Raw genomic sequence first — 16,416 nt, forward strand, 5'->3', positions numbered from 1 at the left:
AACATGCAGATTCATCTCGTGTTCCACGTGTCTCTCCTTAAACCTTTTCAACCTGGGACCCGGGTAGCAACGCCACTGCAGCCAGTAGTAGTCGCCGGGGAGCCAGAATTCGAAGTCAAAGACATCCTAGATTCAAAGTACGTCAGATCCACATGATACTACATAGTAGACTGGAAGGGGTATGGTCCACAAGACAGGACATGGGAGCCTTGTGAGTACATCCATGCACCTTGCTTGCTTAGACGATTTCATCAAAACCATCTAACCAAACCAGGACCAGACAGAAGAGCCACCTTGAGAGGGGCCTTGGGGAGGGGGGTAGGGGGGAGTGCTGTCATGATTCCTGCCCCTCATGTCCCCAGCCCTCCAAGATGTCAGGCTGGAACCTGGTCACGATCACCTACATGGCCCTCAAGGGCCTCTCCACCCCTCCAAAGACCCACTTGGAGTCAGACTTGGCGCTTGTGGCACCAGACTCACTCACTCCCATAGGATAACATTGGGGCCTGGACTTGTAGTGCATTGATGGGGACAAGATGGATGCCCCCACATATTTCGGTTCCCAGAACTGCATGTGCGGTCTAGTCTTTTGGGTGTGGTTCAGCCCAGAGACACCTGGGATACCCAGAGACTATTTAAGCCACACCCAGGCTGAGAAACATGCTTTGCGTTTTCTGCACCTGCAGCGTGACACTCACCGTGTTTGGGTCGGTCTCCAGTAGGCCTGCATCTTTCTTCTGCGCTCAGCTCCTGCAAGAACAAGAACACCGTTAGGAACAGCCTTACCTTGTGGCGCTTCTGCCCATCATTCATCGCTCCTTCTGTTCTGCGGGCATCTTCGGCGGTGTCATTCCCATCCCGGCACGCCCCTTCCTATGGAAAAGGGAAAAGAACAGAAAAAAGGCATTGGTAAGCATTCGCTTATTTTTAAAAACTGTACGAGCTTCACACGCTTACCTGAATCCCAATTGCTCTGGGGGAACTCTGTCTGCGGGACCTTCTCATCCATCTGCAAGATGGAAAAGACACTCCAAGTTAGCGTGGAAACATCTAGAGGCGCCGCATACCGCGCTTACCCACCGCATTGGTTCTTCATAACCGGCATCCACGCTGAGAACGTAGCGGCACCTAAAAGACACAGAAAAAGAACTCAGTTCAATACAAATACGAAAGGGGTGCACCGCGCATCGCGCTCTCACTCACCTTCAGTGCTACTCATCTCAGCAGCACGCTGCCATTCCCGGACGCCGGCCATCAACTAAGGAAGGAATGGAACGAAGTTAGAGAACTGTTCAAAAGACTCATTATACTTACCTGTCGGACTCTTGCCAGTGAAGTAATTAGGCAGCAACGAGCCTGCATCAATCAATGCGCCCCTGCGCTGAAAACAGGACGGAGAGCACACTATCCAAGGAAACAAGGATAGCTGTGGATCAAAGGGAAGGGTTGGACCCTGGGGAAGAAGGGGTTCAAGCACACAGAGACAATAGGGAGTTAAACTCTACCAATCCTGTGTTTCAGGCCCAGTCTCCAGTCGAATAGCCTCCAGGGAAGGGTTCGAGGTCGTAAGAGGTCAGAACAGGCTGAGTGATGTCCCCGTGGATACCAGGTGAGCGTTACACCTAGCCTGTTTGCTGTCCTTACCACTATACACAGAAAAGAGACTAAAATAAACTTTTATAGTGGCCTGTTGCCCAATGGTGAAATGGTGGTTGGTTTCTGACCCTGTCATTATCCTACTGTCTCAAAAATGGGTCCCTGACCCCGTTGAACAGTTAAAGTAATTGGGCAGCTAAGTGTCTATTCTACCTTCCCCTCCTTGTGGTTGTGGATGAGTCTTTGAACTAGTTACCTTCTCTGTCTGTCTGCCTCACCAGGCTCTTGGTCTCAATCCCGGGTGTCTGCCACATTGTGAAGGCTTTGGGCTTTTAAGTCCACACCAAGATTATACATATCCCTACTTAGGGATTGCCTGTATTCTAAGGGGGGGTAGGGGCACCCTCAGTGGCATCCCACTTGCCCTGTCCCCTAAGATGTGTTAAGCTTAGCAGTTCACCTCCCTAGTCCCAAAACCGAGAGAGGACACGTTTTCTGGATTCGTCACAACCCCACACACTTCATCCGTCATCCATTCTGCCCCTTTCCCCGCCCGCCTGTCCACCCAATGCATAAACCTTCTTATTTTTTACTGCTCTCCCCCATACCTGAATTCTTTGATTTCTCCCTGCCATCACCCGCTACGTACTCCTCTATGGTCTGCCAGTCTTTTGTGGGCGGCATTCCTTGTGCAGCCCATTTTGAGGGTCGGATAGGGAGCGGGCTGTCAAGACCGCACATGGTTAGAGAGGGCACTTAGCGGAGGCAGTTCATGTCGATTGGCTCTTTATAGTCGAAACATTACTTTTGGCTCTATTCTTCTTTCTGGTTGTGGTTTGTTTTTTCTCTCACGTTATTACCTTTCTACGGTGTGCAGTCAAAATATCGAGAAAAAAATGTCGAATGACAAAAATATCGGAAAAAAAGTCGAAAAAAAGTGAATTATTTATTTTTTTATTTAAATTTATTTTTTGGCTCTCGTAGATAAAAAAAAAAGGTAAGAAAAAAAAGGGGGGGTTTGGGAGGGGAACCCACCCATTTCGAATAAACGTATTAAAAAAGAAATTCGGCTTTTTTATTTTCGACTTTTTTTTCTCGATATTATGACTTTCGACATTTTTTTTTTCGATATTATGACTATGAACCCATTTCTACAGCGCCAAAGCCCTAGGGCATCCAGGCGCTGTCACATACAAGGAAATCAACAAGGGACCAGCCATGGTCACATGTATTTACTCAAACAGTCTGGTCTTTAGCAAGCTCTCTGGCTCTGTTGGTTGATGGGTCTCTTTCTATTGGTTGCTTTCACCTTTTCGTGTCTGGTCCTTGCAGGGACAGGGCCCCAAGACCTAAACGCAGAGCTTCCTGGGGAGCTGGGGGAGAACAGATCACCGTTTCTGGGTTCCCACTAATTCATAGATATAGGCTGTCTTCAAAAACTAGGCTGAGCCACACCGTCAGAACAGTGCAGGACCAGTAGTGCTGCTTCCTTATTCCTATTTAGGTAGTAGTCTTCTGTTCTTTTGGGATCCATCCTCCTGTTCATCAAGGTATTGATGCAGACCCTTGGGTTAAATAAGAAGTCTAGTTTGGAGGGATTCAACTCTGCTCCCAATCACAGGGTTGCTTTCTTTCAAGGTACTTGTGGACATTCACTTGCATTTGATTTACTGATCTTTCTTACAGGTGTGGATTCAGACCTTGAATACAGATAGATTCACAAACAGGGTGTATCTGGCTTTGGCAGCTGTATCCCTTATTCTCCAAAGCAGGCATTAGTCATGCCCATATATAACAAAATCTATGTGACAGTCACTTGCATAAGTGCAGTGGTTGCCATTGGATTTGGAGCTGGATTTACACAGGCGCACCTCTGGAATGATTGACACCCATCTAGATCTGTGAGGAGACTTCTTCAGAGAAACGGGGACCCTTGAAGCATCCGAACCTGAAGGTTTGAGGGTTTAACATGGGCGCATTCATCATTCAGGATCACCAGCGAAAGGTTGCATACACCAGGAAAATGAAAATGAAACCTTTTCAGAGCATTATGCCACAATTGCAGGATGGAACATTTGGGCTGACAGCTATAGAGTGATTTCCCATAATGGTATCCGTGTTGGGGAGACATTGCTACAGTGATCCCCAAGTATCACCAGTCCATGACCTACTTGCCATTTTACTTGAAAAACATGTGTTACATTTGAGCAGGAGTTCTTGGAAGCTCAATCTCTGGCCCATGTTATTACTCCCATTATTTTTTTATTCTGTTTTCTTTTTTCAACAGTGTGAGAACCTGGTCAAATCCAGTGAAGCAAATTCCCCATCTCACGAGGAGTTTGAACAGATGCTGCTCATCGCACACTATTACGCCACCCGCTCAGCGGCACAGGGAGTAAAGCAGCTGGTAAGTGCGTGCCTGATGCATGGACTGCCAGTTTCTCTGTGAATAGAGTTTGTTTATGTTTTGCACAGCCCTCTTTTGAGGGGCGTGAAGAGATCCATCCTGAGTGAAAGAACAGGGTGTCCACCAAGTAAGTGAAAACCTCTTTGAGAGGGTAATGTAGCAGAGCAGTGAGTCTTCACTCTTACGAGGGGCTGGGCTGCTACCAAAGTGCAATCAGTCCCAGGCACAGTCAAATACACCACACATAATATACTGTACAAATCCACCTGCATTTATTTAGTATTGCTTTAGGCTAAAAACATGGCGAACTAAGTACTAGAATATGCACCAACAAAGCAAGTATGTAGAAAAGACGCAAGGAAATGGAAAAGTCCAATTCCATCTCCCGCCAATAAACACATAATAGAAAAGCTTCCTAGCAAGGTAACACTAGTCCTACAGAGGTTTTAGAAAGGGGTGTGGCAAATAGTCAAAACATTATAGGAAACATGCAAAATGCCAACAGGCAACATTAGAAATGCAGTACTGGGCCTGAGTAGATCTCCGTTCACCCCACAGGAAGACTTAGGAACACTAATCAAAACGGGTTACTGTAACCCCATGAATTCCCAGAGGACTAAGTGAACTTCAGTGATTTATTATACTACAAGCTATAATAAATCACTCGTATAACCTAAAATGACAGTTTCTAATGAATTGTCTTCCCACGGATTCCTCATATTAGATATATTGTCAAGCAACAGCAGATCTCCGAAACGTTTCGAGCACTGCACAGGGGGAGTGACCCTTGTTAGGCAGAAACCTGTGCAGTTCCCTCTGGGACCACTGCAAAAGATTTAAGTCTACAGGTGTTTGGCAGTAAACCCACTTGGTAGCAGTCCGTACCACCCAGATTTACCTGGTAGCTGTGGCTGAGCAGTCAGACTTCCCTCAAGAAGAGTTAGACAGTATATAGAGCATACATAATAGGTACAGAGGCACAGTAGTACAAGCAAACACTGACCAGAGCTAGGTGTAAAAGTATATAATTATTTATTTAAAAGACACACTCATAAATTACACTAGCACAGAAAAGGTAAGTAAGTCAAAACACAGTAACTATTACTTATATGTACATCCCTAGTTATTTGTTGGACAAGTCTAAGTTAACACCACTTATTTCCAAACAGAGGTGAGCGCTTAACGTTCGATGGCACTCCAACAAGTTAGTTAAAAAGGGAGGGAAAAGGCAGAAGTAATGAAAACAGCAAGGTAAAACACTTTTCAGAGATTCACAGTGAGTTTAGAAAGGCAGTCTATTGAGGAGCAAGGAAGTTCGGTTGCCAGGCCCACTCTAGGGCAAGCCAGGCGAAAAGATGTCCAAGATCACACAATGTCACAAGTCTTTACAGGTGAGTAGAAAAGGTTTTACTAAGTTTTAGAAAAGGTTAGTTAGGGTGTCCCAGGCTTACCTAGGTTCGAGAGCCGAGGGCTAAATCTACCCCGTACAATCGGTGGCAAGGGAAGCCGGGCGGAACACCGTACCTTTAAAATGGAAAGGATCCTCCAGCGGTGGCAGTTGTTCCTGGTAGTGGGTGCAAGTCGCGGCGTCGTCCAGAGGAAGAGAAGATCTCAACGTGGAGGAAAGCTGAAGGTCGTTGCACTACCAGTGAAGAAACCAACTGTGGAGTTTTCCGGTTAAAAGGATGTTACCCCTCTTTCGCGGTTGAGGTAAAAAGTGGTATCCCTGTTGCCGGGGTGCTTGGCACAGGCAAGGCGGCCACGAGATGCTTCACAAACCAATGATAGCCTATGGGGAAAAAATACCCCATAGCCCATAAGCACATAGCAAGTCACAGAAACACTCTCAAGTCATGTCCAAGAGTGAGGGTAAAAGAGTCTCACTCTTGGCAGGAGAAAAAAATAACCCCCAAAAATCCAGCAAAGCTGCTGGGGGACTCACTAGGTTAGGAAATTCAGCCTAAACAGAGAATTCTCCCTAACACTCGCCCCCCCCCCCAGACTAAGGGACAGGAGGATTTAATCCACTCCTGGATGAACCTCATACCTCTAGTCGATGACATACATCCTAGAGAGTCCATCAGCATTTTGATGGTGACACCCTGACCTGTGCTCAATGGTGAAATCAAACCCTTGGAGGCAGATTGACCAACTCAATAGTTTTGGATTTTCCCTTTTCATTTGCATTAACCATCTGAAGGGTTGGTGGTCAGTCTGAATGACAAAAGTAGAACCATACAAGTATGGCCTAAACCTCTTCAGTGCCCACACAATAGCAAAGCATTCTCTTTCTATTGTTGCCCACCTTGTTTCAGGATCCTTCAGTTTCCTACTGATGAAGCAAATGGGGTGTTCCCTACCCTTCTCATCAAGTTGGCTAAGAACTGCACCTATACCTACATTGGAAGCATCAGTTTGTACAATTAAAGTTTGGTGGTAGTCAGGAGCTCGGAGTACTGGAGCTTGGCAAAGAGCTTTCTTCAGGTTTTCAAAGGCCTGATTGCATTCCTCATTCCATTTGACCTTCTTAGGGAATTCTGGAGAGGAGATCACATTCAGAGGAGAAGCTATGGTCCCATAGTTCTCAATGAAATTCCTGTAATACCCAGTGAGGCCTAAGAAGGCTCTCACCTGGGTCTGAGTAGTAGGTGTTGTCCAATTTTGCACAGCTTCAATCTTGCTGAGCAAAGGCCTTATCTCTCCACCTCCTACCTCATGTCCAAGGTAGACCACTTTACTCTGTCCAATTTGGCATTTGCTTGCCTTTATGGTCAGATTGGCCTGCTCAAGAGCCTGCAAAACATGTCCTAAGTGGGTCACATGTTCCCGCCAGGAGTGGCTGAAGACTGCAATGTCATCCAAGTATGCCATGCAGAAGTCCTCCATCCCAGCTAGAACTTGGTTCACCATCCTTTGAAATGTTGCAGGTGCATTTTTTAGTCCAAAAGGCATATCCTTGAATTGGTATAGGCCAACTGGGGAAGAAAATGCAGTTTTCTCCTTGGCATGGTCTGTCAGGGCTATTTGCCAATAGCCTGACGTAAGGTCCAGTGCGCTGAGGTACTTGGCTGCACCAAGTTTATCCACCAACTCATCTGTCCTTGGCAAAGGGTGGGCATCAGACTTGGTGACTGCATTAAGAGCTCTATAGTCCACACAGAATCTCAACTCTTTGGATCCTGCCTTTGGTACTAACACCACTGGGCTAGACCATGGACTAGTAGAGGGCTCTATTACCCCGAGATCAAGCATCTTCTTGACCTCACTTTTGATGTGGGTTCTGACAGGTTCTGACATTCTGTATCCTCTGCTTTTGACTGGCAGACAGTCACCAGTGAGTATATCATGCTGTCCCCACGGGGTCAAGCCTGGTGACAGTGAGAACAGAGGGGCAAACTGATTTAACATAGCTTTGCACTCCTCCTGTTGCTCAGGTGTCAGATCTGAAGAGAGATTAACTCCTTCAACCTTTTCGTCCAAAGGTAAGCCTCTCAGGAGGTCAGGTAGAGCTTCACTCTCCTCCTCCTCTTCTGATGAAGCTAGAAGCAATGCTCCTACTTCTGGTCTAGAGACATAGGCTTTGAGGCGGCTGGTGTGGAAGACTCTGGGAGCTTCCCTGGGTTTGCCCAGATCCACCAGATAGTTGACCTCTCCAAGTTTTCCCACAACCTTGAAGGGTCCCATCCATTTGTCTTGCAAGGCCCTCTGCCTTGTTGGAAGCATAACTAGAACTAGCTGGTCTTGAGTAAACTCAACCATGTTAGCCTTCTGATCATGCCAATGTTTGATCAGAGCTTGTCCAGCTTTCAAGTTGTCACTTGCTTCTGCCATCATGTGTGACATTCTCCTCCGGAGACCTATCACATAGTCAGTCACTGTGACTGGCTTGGGGGAAGGAGCACTCTCCAACCCCTCCTTAATCAGGGCCAAGGGGCCTCTGACGGGATGGCCATAGAAAAGTTCAAAGGGAGAATAACCTACTCCCTCCTGAGGGACTTCTCTATAAGCAAAAAGAAGGCATGGCAGTAGAAGGTCCCACTTCTTTTTAAGGGGTTCTTCTAAAGGACCTATCATGCTCTTCATGGTTCTGTTAAACCTTTCTACCAACCCGTTTGTCTGAGGGTGGTATGCGGTTGAGAACTTGTAGGTAACTCTGCAGGTTTTCCACATGGCTTTCATGTAGTGGGACATAAAATTTGACCCCCTGTCAGAGATCACCTCCTTAGGAAACCCAACCCTGGTAAAAATACCAAGGAGGGCCTTAGCTACGGCCGGAGCTGTAACAGTCCTCATAGGAATTGCCTCAGGGTACCTAGTAGCATGGTCTACTACAACAAGGATAAACCTGTTGCCTGAGGAGGTTGGAGGATCAAGGGGACCAACAATGTCAATCCCTACCCTCTCAAATGGGACTCCCACAACTGGGAGAGGCACTAAAGGTGCCACATTCTTGGAACCAACCTTACCAGAAGTCTGGCAGGTATGGCAGCTCCTGCAATATCTATCTACTTCCATTTCCTTGGTCTTCTTGAAACTCAAGTGACCAGCCAAAGGAATCTCTTGGGCTAGTTGCAAGAACTGTTGTCTGTTCTCTTGGGGCATTACCAGGCGTTGGTAGGCTCCAGGTTCAGATCCAGTTGGTTCACTGTAGAAGAGGCCATCTTCCCAGTGTAACCTATACTTCCCAGGCTCTTGCCCATCAGCCTGAGAAGCTGCCTGTTGGCGAAGGCCCTCCAGAGTTGGACATTCTCTTTGTCCCTTACGAAAAGCTGACCTGCTGGGTCCACCTTCTGCCAGTAAAGACTGCAGCTCAGGATGGTCAGCTGGGTCCAGGTCTCCAATAAGTTCTGGGCCTCCTACTAGCTCTTCTTCAGAGTCTAGTTCAACCAGACAGGGTTGTACCTCCCTCTCAGCCTCAGCTGGAGTTACAGGTGTAACTTTGGACAACCTCGGGGGAAGCACTGGAGTGCTTGCTGTAGGTTTTTTCCTAGGAGTCTTGGGTTGCCCCATTGCTCCTGATCTGGTAGTCACTGCAGTAAGTTGCTCCAGTGGAAGAGGAGTTATTTCTGTCATCTCCTGAGATAAACCTCGCAGGGTTTTCTCTCTTGCAGGTTTGGTGAGCTCCTATAACCTTTTACTAGGAGGTCTGGGGGTATGTGACACAACTCCAAGAGCTTTCAGGTCATTACCCAACAGAACCCTTCCTGGTACTTCACATTGTATACTGACAGGTATCTTCACAGCCATATCATTACACTGGATGAGAACTGGTAACTGGGGACACATCTGCACAGGCCCTCCAGCTAACTTGGTGAGGCATTTGGGTGCCTTAGCAACATCCTCTGCCTTGAAAAATGATTCATCCACCACGGTTATGCTGGCCCCAGTGTCCTTGATGGCAGGAATCTCCTGGCCATTCACGTGGACACTGTCCTTATAATACTCTTTAGTATTATCTGGGATAGAATTATAGACATCTACATTCTGTTGTTCCCACAACCCCAGAGAGACTAAAGAAACACTGGCTGAGACTCCAGTGGGTTCATCAGCCAGTAGTAGAAAGTTTCCACTTGCCATAGGGACTTCCTCCTCTGGAGCGAAGGCTAAGGAGACAAGTTGGATCCCTGAAAGTTTACCCTTACATCTGGGATCTCCTTTCACATGGTCAGTAGCCTTACAAACATAACAGGCTCCAAAGGTCCTTTGGAATGGAGGCTTGTTCTGACCTGCTTCTGGTTTGGCACCAGAAGGTATACTACTCTGCTGTGGTTTCCCAGGTGGCTTGCCCTTAAGGTGTGGTTTGGGGCCCTCTTTGGAATTGGAATTATTAGAATTCTCTTTGGAGTCTTTCTTAGGCTGTCTCCCCTCATCCTTCTTCTGAGTTACCCCAGAATCCTTGTGAGTAGCCCTGTTGGCAACCCACAAGTCAGCAGCCTTAGCTAGCCTTCTAGGATCTAATTCCTGTGAATCAGCCAAGTGCTGTCTGAGCTCAGGAGAGCAGGCAACATACATTGACTCCATCATTACAAGATTTCTCATTCCTTCATAAGTGTTCACTTTGTAACCCTTAATCCATCCCTCTAAGTTGTTCAACCCTTCACACACCCAGGTAGCCCAAGGGGTACCATCATGCTTTTTGAGGCTTCTAAACCTCCTAAGATACTGGGAGGGGGTCTTCCCAAACCTAGCTATCAAAGCTAGTTTCACACATTCATACTCTTTCCTATCCTCCTCCCCCAACTCCATTACTGCATCAGTTGCAACAGGGGGGAGCCTAGAGAACAACCAGGTGAGTAACTCATTACCTGTGATGTTCTGGAGCCCATGATTATACTCAAACATAGACAACCAATCCAACACATCCAACTTAGGCTCATACATACCAATCAATTCTTTAAGCATCCAGGGTCTTTTAGGACTGGAACTTCTAGAGGAGCCAGAGAGAGAAGCATTCTCAACAGAAAATTTCTTCATTTCTAGCTCATACTTGAGCTCCATTTCTCTTAGCCTTAGTTCTTTGTCAGTTTGAGTATTAAGTTTCGTGTACTCTAATTCCAGTTTCATTTTCTCCAGTTCATAGTATTGAAGACTAAATGTGGAACCTGGCAAAGGTCCAGTAGGTACAGCTGGTAAGGCAGAGAGAGGCCTAGAGGGAACATCTACAGCAGTTTCATCTTCCTCTTCTGGTTCTGACCCAAGATCATCAATACTTTGTTCAATATCAATATCATTGCTGTTCTCTACATTTGCTGGAGTGGTAGGTTCCTCTGAACCATCATCCAGACTTTGGTTTTCTAACAACCTTTCTATTAGCTCTATTTTCTTGCCTTTAGTCATGAGATTCTTATGCTTACAGAGAACTCTTAAACAATCAGCAGTTTTTGTAGCAAGGGACTCTTGACTATAACTTTCCATAGCAGACATGTTTAGAAAATGACTTTTTCTTTTTGTGCTTAAGCTTTGTGGTTAGTTGCACTAAGGTATCTCAAAAGTACACTAAAGTGTATACTCAATACAAATCCCACCGCTGTACACCAGTGTTAGGCAGAAACCTGTGCAGTTCCCTCTGGGACCACTGCAAAAGATTTAAGTCTACAGGTGTTTGGCAGTAAACCCACTTGGTAGCAGTCCGTACCACCCAGATTTACCTGGTAGCTGTGGCTGAGCAGTCAGACTTCCCTCAAGAAGAGTTAGGCAGTATATAGAGCATACATAATAGGTACAGAGGCACAGTAGTACAAGCAAACACTGACCAGAGCTAGGTGTAAAAGTATATAATTATTTATTTAAAAGACACACTCATAAATTACACTAGCACAGAAAAGGTAAGTAAGTCAAAACACAGTCACTATTACTTATATGTACATCCCTAGTTATTTGTTGGACAAGTCTAAGTTAACACCACTTATTTCCAAACAGAGGTGAGCGCTTAACGTTAGATGGCACTCCAACAAGGTAGTTAAAAAGGCAGAAGTAATGAAAACAGCAAGGTAGAACACTTTTCAGAGATTCACAGTGAGTTTAGAAAGGCAGTCTATTGAAGAGCAAGGAAGTTCGGTTGCCAGGCCCACTCTAGGGCAAGCCAGGCGAAAAGATGTCCAAGAACACACAATGTCACAAGTCTTTACAGGTGAGTAGAAAAGGTTTTACTAAGTTTTAGAAAAGGTTAGTTAGGGTGTCCCAGGCTTACCCAGGTTCGAGAGCCGAGGGCTAAATCTACCCCGTACAATCGGTGGCAAGGGAAGCCGGGCGGAACACGGTACCTTTAAAATGGAAAGGATCCTCCAGCGGTGGCAGTTGTTCCTGGTAGTGGGTGCAAGTCGCGGCGTCGTCCAGAGGAAGAGAAGATCTCGACGTGGAGGAAAGCTGAAGGTCGTTGCACTACCAGGGAAGAAACCAGCCGTGGAGTTTTCCGGTTAAAAGGATGTTACCCCTCTTTCGCGGTTGAGGTAAAAAGTGGTATCCCGGTTGCCGGGGTGCTTGGCAAAGGCAAGGCGGCCACGAGATGCTTCAGGGAGGCGAAAAGAAGACAGAAACTGGTTGTCCCCACCAGTCAAGGGAAGGAGACTCCCCCGGCTGGAGATCTCCTCTGTCGTTGGGAAAAGTGGTGAGACGGTTCCGCAGGGCTCCACCGGTGGTGTCGTCTTGGCAGGTCGGCTCGGCTTCTCCCTCTTCGGCTTCTTAGGTCCTGTGGCGACTTCTGAAGAACCAGTCCCAAAAACCCTGCTTTTATGCAGCAAACCCCCATTCATACATCCTAGCTGTCACTCAAACATGCTAAGTGGTGAGCGGGGCGGCTCACCACTTGGGCCAATCACACCAGAGTGCGACATGAGTTGGCACGGCAACTCAGTCCAGGGTGCCTAAACCCCCTCCCACATCCCCTGTGGTACCCAGACAGAATGGCACCACTTTGGAGGGCTTCTGTGCAGAAGCCCGCCAAAAGTGGAACAAAGGCTCGACTCGGGTTCAGGGTTACTGAAGTGAACCTAGACGCCATTTTGGCGGCGAGTTCTGGCAAAAAATCCCAACCGGTGAATTTATATTAAATAAATAAACCAGCGGTATCTTTAACATTGCACCAAAAAGTGGTGCATTAAAATCAATGGGAAATCCCATTGGGAAATATTCCGGTGGAATATTTCCGTGGTATCCACTGCCACCAGCCAGAAACTCGGCGAGGGGGGACGGGACAGTACCCCCTCGACAACAGACCCAGGGGCAATCTAATTGCCCCTACCAGTACTTCCACAGTATGATGGTTTGTACTGGTTAAGTTCCTAAGTTAAGACTAGTAAAGTCAATGGTGACTTTACAGACCCAGGGAGACAGTAGTCATTCCCAGGGTGTGGAGTCTATGTTTGGGGGTCACTATGACACCCCTGTGTTACTGCACTGAGGGTGCTGTGTAACACACATTCACAAACCAATGATGGCCTAGGGGAAAATTACCCCCTAGCCCATAAGCACATAGCAAGTCACAGAAACACTCTCAAGTCATGTCCAAGAGTGAGGGTAAAAGAGTCTCACTCTTGGCAGGAGAAAAAAATAAACCCCAAAAATCCAGCAAAGCTGCTGGGGGACTCAATAGGTTAGGAAATTCAGCCTAAACAGAGAATTCTCCCTAACAACCCTCCACCTTTCTTGTTGATGTAGTGCATAGCCACTGTGTTGTCCGTCATGATCAGGACGGTCTTCTGCTGTATGGAGGTCAAGAAGGCTATCGGCGCCAGTCTGATTGCCCCCAGCTCCAATAGGTTTATAGGTTTGTCTCTGCCCCTGCCTTTCAGAGATGTCAGTCATTATGTTCTCCCTGTGAGCCCAACATAGGAGATCCTGAGCGACTCTGCTTGGGACTTAAATCAAGTCTGTCATACTGCCACAGAACAGCGATCATTGAGATCTGAGGGCCCATTCCAGCGATCTCATTCTCAATCGGGCATCTGGCACCAGGATGATGCAGGATGCCATCAGGCCGAGCATCCATAGGAAGTCTAGGGACAGCAGGTATTGGGTGTTCTACTAGAATCTGGTGACCATCTGCAGGATGTGTAGAGCCCTGTCCTCGGGAGGAAAAGTCTTGCCCAAGGGAGAATCCAGGACCGCTCCAATGAATTGGAGCTTTTGAGAGGGTCTCAGCTGAGACTACTTTAAGTTGAGGGAGAAGCACAGCTTGTGAAGGAGGTGGCAGGTGTGATTTAGATGATCCAGGGCTTGATCCTGAGACCTTGCCCTGATTTATCAATCGTGCCGGTAAGGAAAGACATAGATCCCCCCCCCCTTCCTGAAACTTGCTGCCACTACCGCCAACAGTTTTTGAAGACCCTCGGGGCAGAGGTAAGCCCGAAAGCCAAAGCTGGAAACTGGTAGTGAGTGTTGCCTATGACAAACCTCAGGTACCTCCTGTGCTTTGGATGGATCAGCACATGGAAGTAAGCATACTATAGTTCGAGTGACACCAACCAATCATGAATTCCTAGGGCCTGGAGGATCTGCGAGAGTGGGACCATCTTGAACTTGTACTTCTTGAGGAACTTGTTCAAGCACCTCAGGTCCAAAATGGGGTGCAGACCTCTGTCCTTTTTTGGAACCAAAAAATAATGGGTGTACCACTCCCTGTTTGTTTCTTGTGCTGGCACCCACACTATGGCACCCTTTTCCAGTAGAGAGGAAACCTCTTTCAGGGGCAATGGGTCTGGAACTGGAGATGGACTGGACAGAGGGGTCAATCTGGTAGACACTTTAAAAAAAGCTCAGCAGTAACCTTGGGAGACCACCTTAAATGTCCATGCGTCTGAAATAATAACACACCATTCTTGAAAATGGTGTGACAGATGCCCCTCACCCTTACCTGTGTAGAATGGGAGAAGTTCTCAGAGGATTTGTGGCACGGCCCGCACTGGAGGGCACAGACGCGGATGTGGTCTGTGCTTTACCTCCTCTGACCTTGCCGGGCGGTGGTTTGCTTCATTTATTGTTCTGGCCATAGCTATAATAACAAAAAGGCTTGCCTTTCCACTGAGAGGAAGTTAGGGCAGGCTGCCTTACCGCCGCCCGCTAGGGACCTTTGTGCAGCCTTGGAAGCCTGCACTTTCTTAAGCCTGCCGTCTGCCTTTGGTCCAAATAAGTGTGACCCATCAAAAGGCATGTCAAGTTACTTGCCTGTACATCTTGTGCAAAGCCTGATTTCATTAGCCAAGCAAACCTTCTCATGACGGAACATGCCACCATTGACCTTACAACGCAGTCAGCTGTGTCGAGTCCTGTCTGTAAGACTTGGCGCATGGCTTCCTTACCATCCTCAATAACATTGAAGAACCTGTTTTTCATTTCCCCTTCAGGGAAGTGCTCTGCCGCTTCAGCTATCACAGACCATAGGTTGTGTGTATATTTAGCCGGTGCACAAGAGGCATTTGCCATGCTGCCAGAGGGATAGACTCCTTTGGCTGGAGCTTCATACCGCTTGTCTTTGTCTGGGGGCACAGAAAGGTAGGCGCTTGCCTTATTGCCAAAGTAGCTGCCTGGACTACCAGACTGCCATTCGATGGGTGTCTGGCTAGGAACTCTGTGTCTGTGGGAGGCGGTCTGTACTTCCTGGTAAAATCCTTATGGACTGCTGCACCCGAACAGGGAGTCTTCCAAAGCTCCAAAAGAGGATTTTGTATGGCACCGTGGAAGGTTAGGATAGGTTCCACATTTGTGCCTTTGCCCGTGATGTCCATGATGTCACATTCCTCGATCTCCCTTGCTTGTGCACCTCAGCCCAAGGTATCAGCCACTTTCGCCATCATTTTCCTGTATGCGACACTAGGGTGGACTTGAGGATCACCTTGGGGCATATCTGTTTCAGGAGAGCTATCTAAGCCACTTGCATCATGTACCATGGAGACTAAATCAGCCATTCTGCTTTCCTTAGCCTGAAACTCCTCAGGTTGTCGAGAGGGACCCATCAGTTCGAACCCAAAGGTCACCGGGTCATCATCCTCACCGAAATTCCTTGAAAAGAAGACATAAAATCCCTTGTCGATTTAGGTGCAAACCATGATGTTGAAGGGTCCTCTATTGTCGACCGATCCTTTGATATCGATGGTGCCGGCTGGATGTCGATGAACACGGTGGCTGATTGACGTCTGTGGCATCGATTGCTCTTGAATGCATGTCGTGGCCTTCACCGCTCCCAGGCTTTTAAGCACACGAGGAGGATGGTGATCTGAGCCTCTGACGGTTTTCTTGGGCACAGTGGGCTCGATGGGCTTCTTCCTGCAGGAGGTGAGAGCGGGCAGGCCAGCTTTCTTGAAGACCTGCATCATCGTGATGTAAAGCTCTTCCCATTTTTTCGCCGAAGTGGGTTTTGGAGGAAAACGTACCAGTTTTGGAGTGCGAGGATGAGTGCCTCCTCCTTCTCTTCTTCTTTTTGGACGAAGAAGAGGATGAATGATGGAAGTCGCTCCTTGAGTGGGAACGTTTACAGTGTTTTTTCAACTGTTTTCTCTCCCTCTCCCTCTCTGGTGATTTCTCGGCTGTGGTGCTCTTGGCATCATTGGGTTTTCCTTTCGACAGAGTCCAACTCGGTGACTTTGATGTCGAATGGACCAATGATAAATCGGAGGTTCTCTCTTTCAAGCAGGGTCGGACTGAGGCATGTAATTGTCTCAGGCATCAATGAAAAAGTAGCCCACAGTTGCAAATGGCATTTCATTCCTTTTGTGACAGACCATTTGAGTAGTACCCAAGGGGGTGTTTTATGATAAATGTGATGCAAAGTGTGCATTTGAAAGAATTTTTTTAATTTTATTTTTTTAAATTTTTATTTATTCAGGAGCACTGGTCAAAACTACTAGCCGCATGATGAAGTAACATTTTGCGTTGGAGTTCCCTGTAGGACAGCCGAGTCTGTTTTCAAGGCTTTCAGC

The 16,416-nt window shown here is 47.3% G+C and overlaps 1 protein-coding gene across 2 annotated transcripts in view; it reads left to right on the top strand.

The window, feature by feature from the left end:
- IFT172 (intraflagellar transport 172) overlaps positions 1 to 16,416 on the top strand; it is a 1,218,930-nt gene that overhangs the window by 1,135,718 nt on the left and 66,796 nt on the right. For both annotated transcript variants that reach the window (XM_069605452.1, XM_069605451.1), the window contains exon 42: positions 3,884 to 4,003. In XM_069605452.1, coding sequence (XP_069461553.1) covers positions 3,884 to 4,003 — 120 coding nt within the window. The remainder of the gene's footprint in view (positions 1 to 3,883; positions 4,004 to 16,416) is intronic.

This window comes from Ambystoma mexicanum, chromosome 4p, assembly GCF_040938575.1.
Source record: "Ambystoma mexicanum isolate Mex_15411 chromosome 4p, UKY_AmexF1_1, whole genome shotgun sequence".
Lineage (NCBI taxonomy): Eukaryota > Metazoa > Chordata > Amphibia > Caudata > Ambystomatidae > Ambystoma > Ambystoma mexicanum.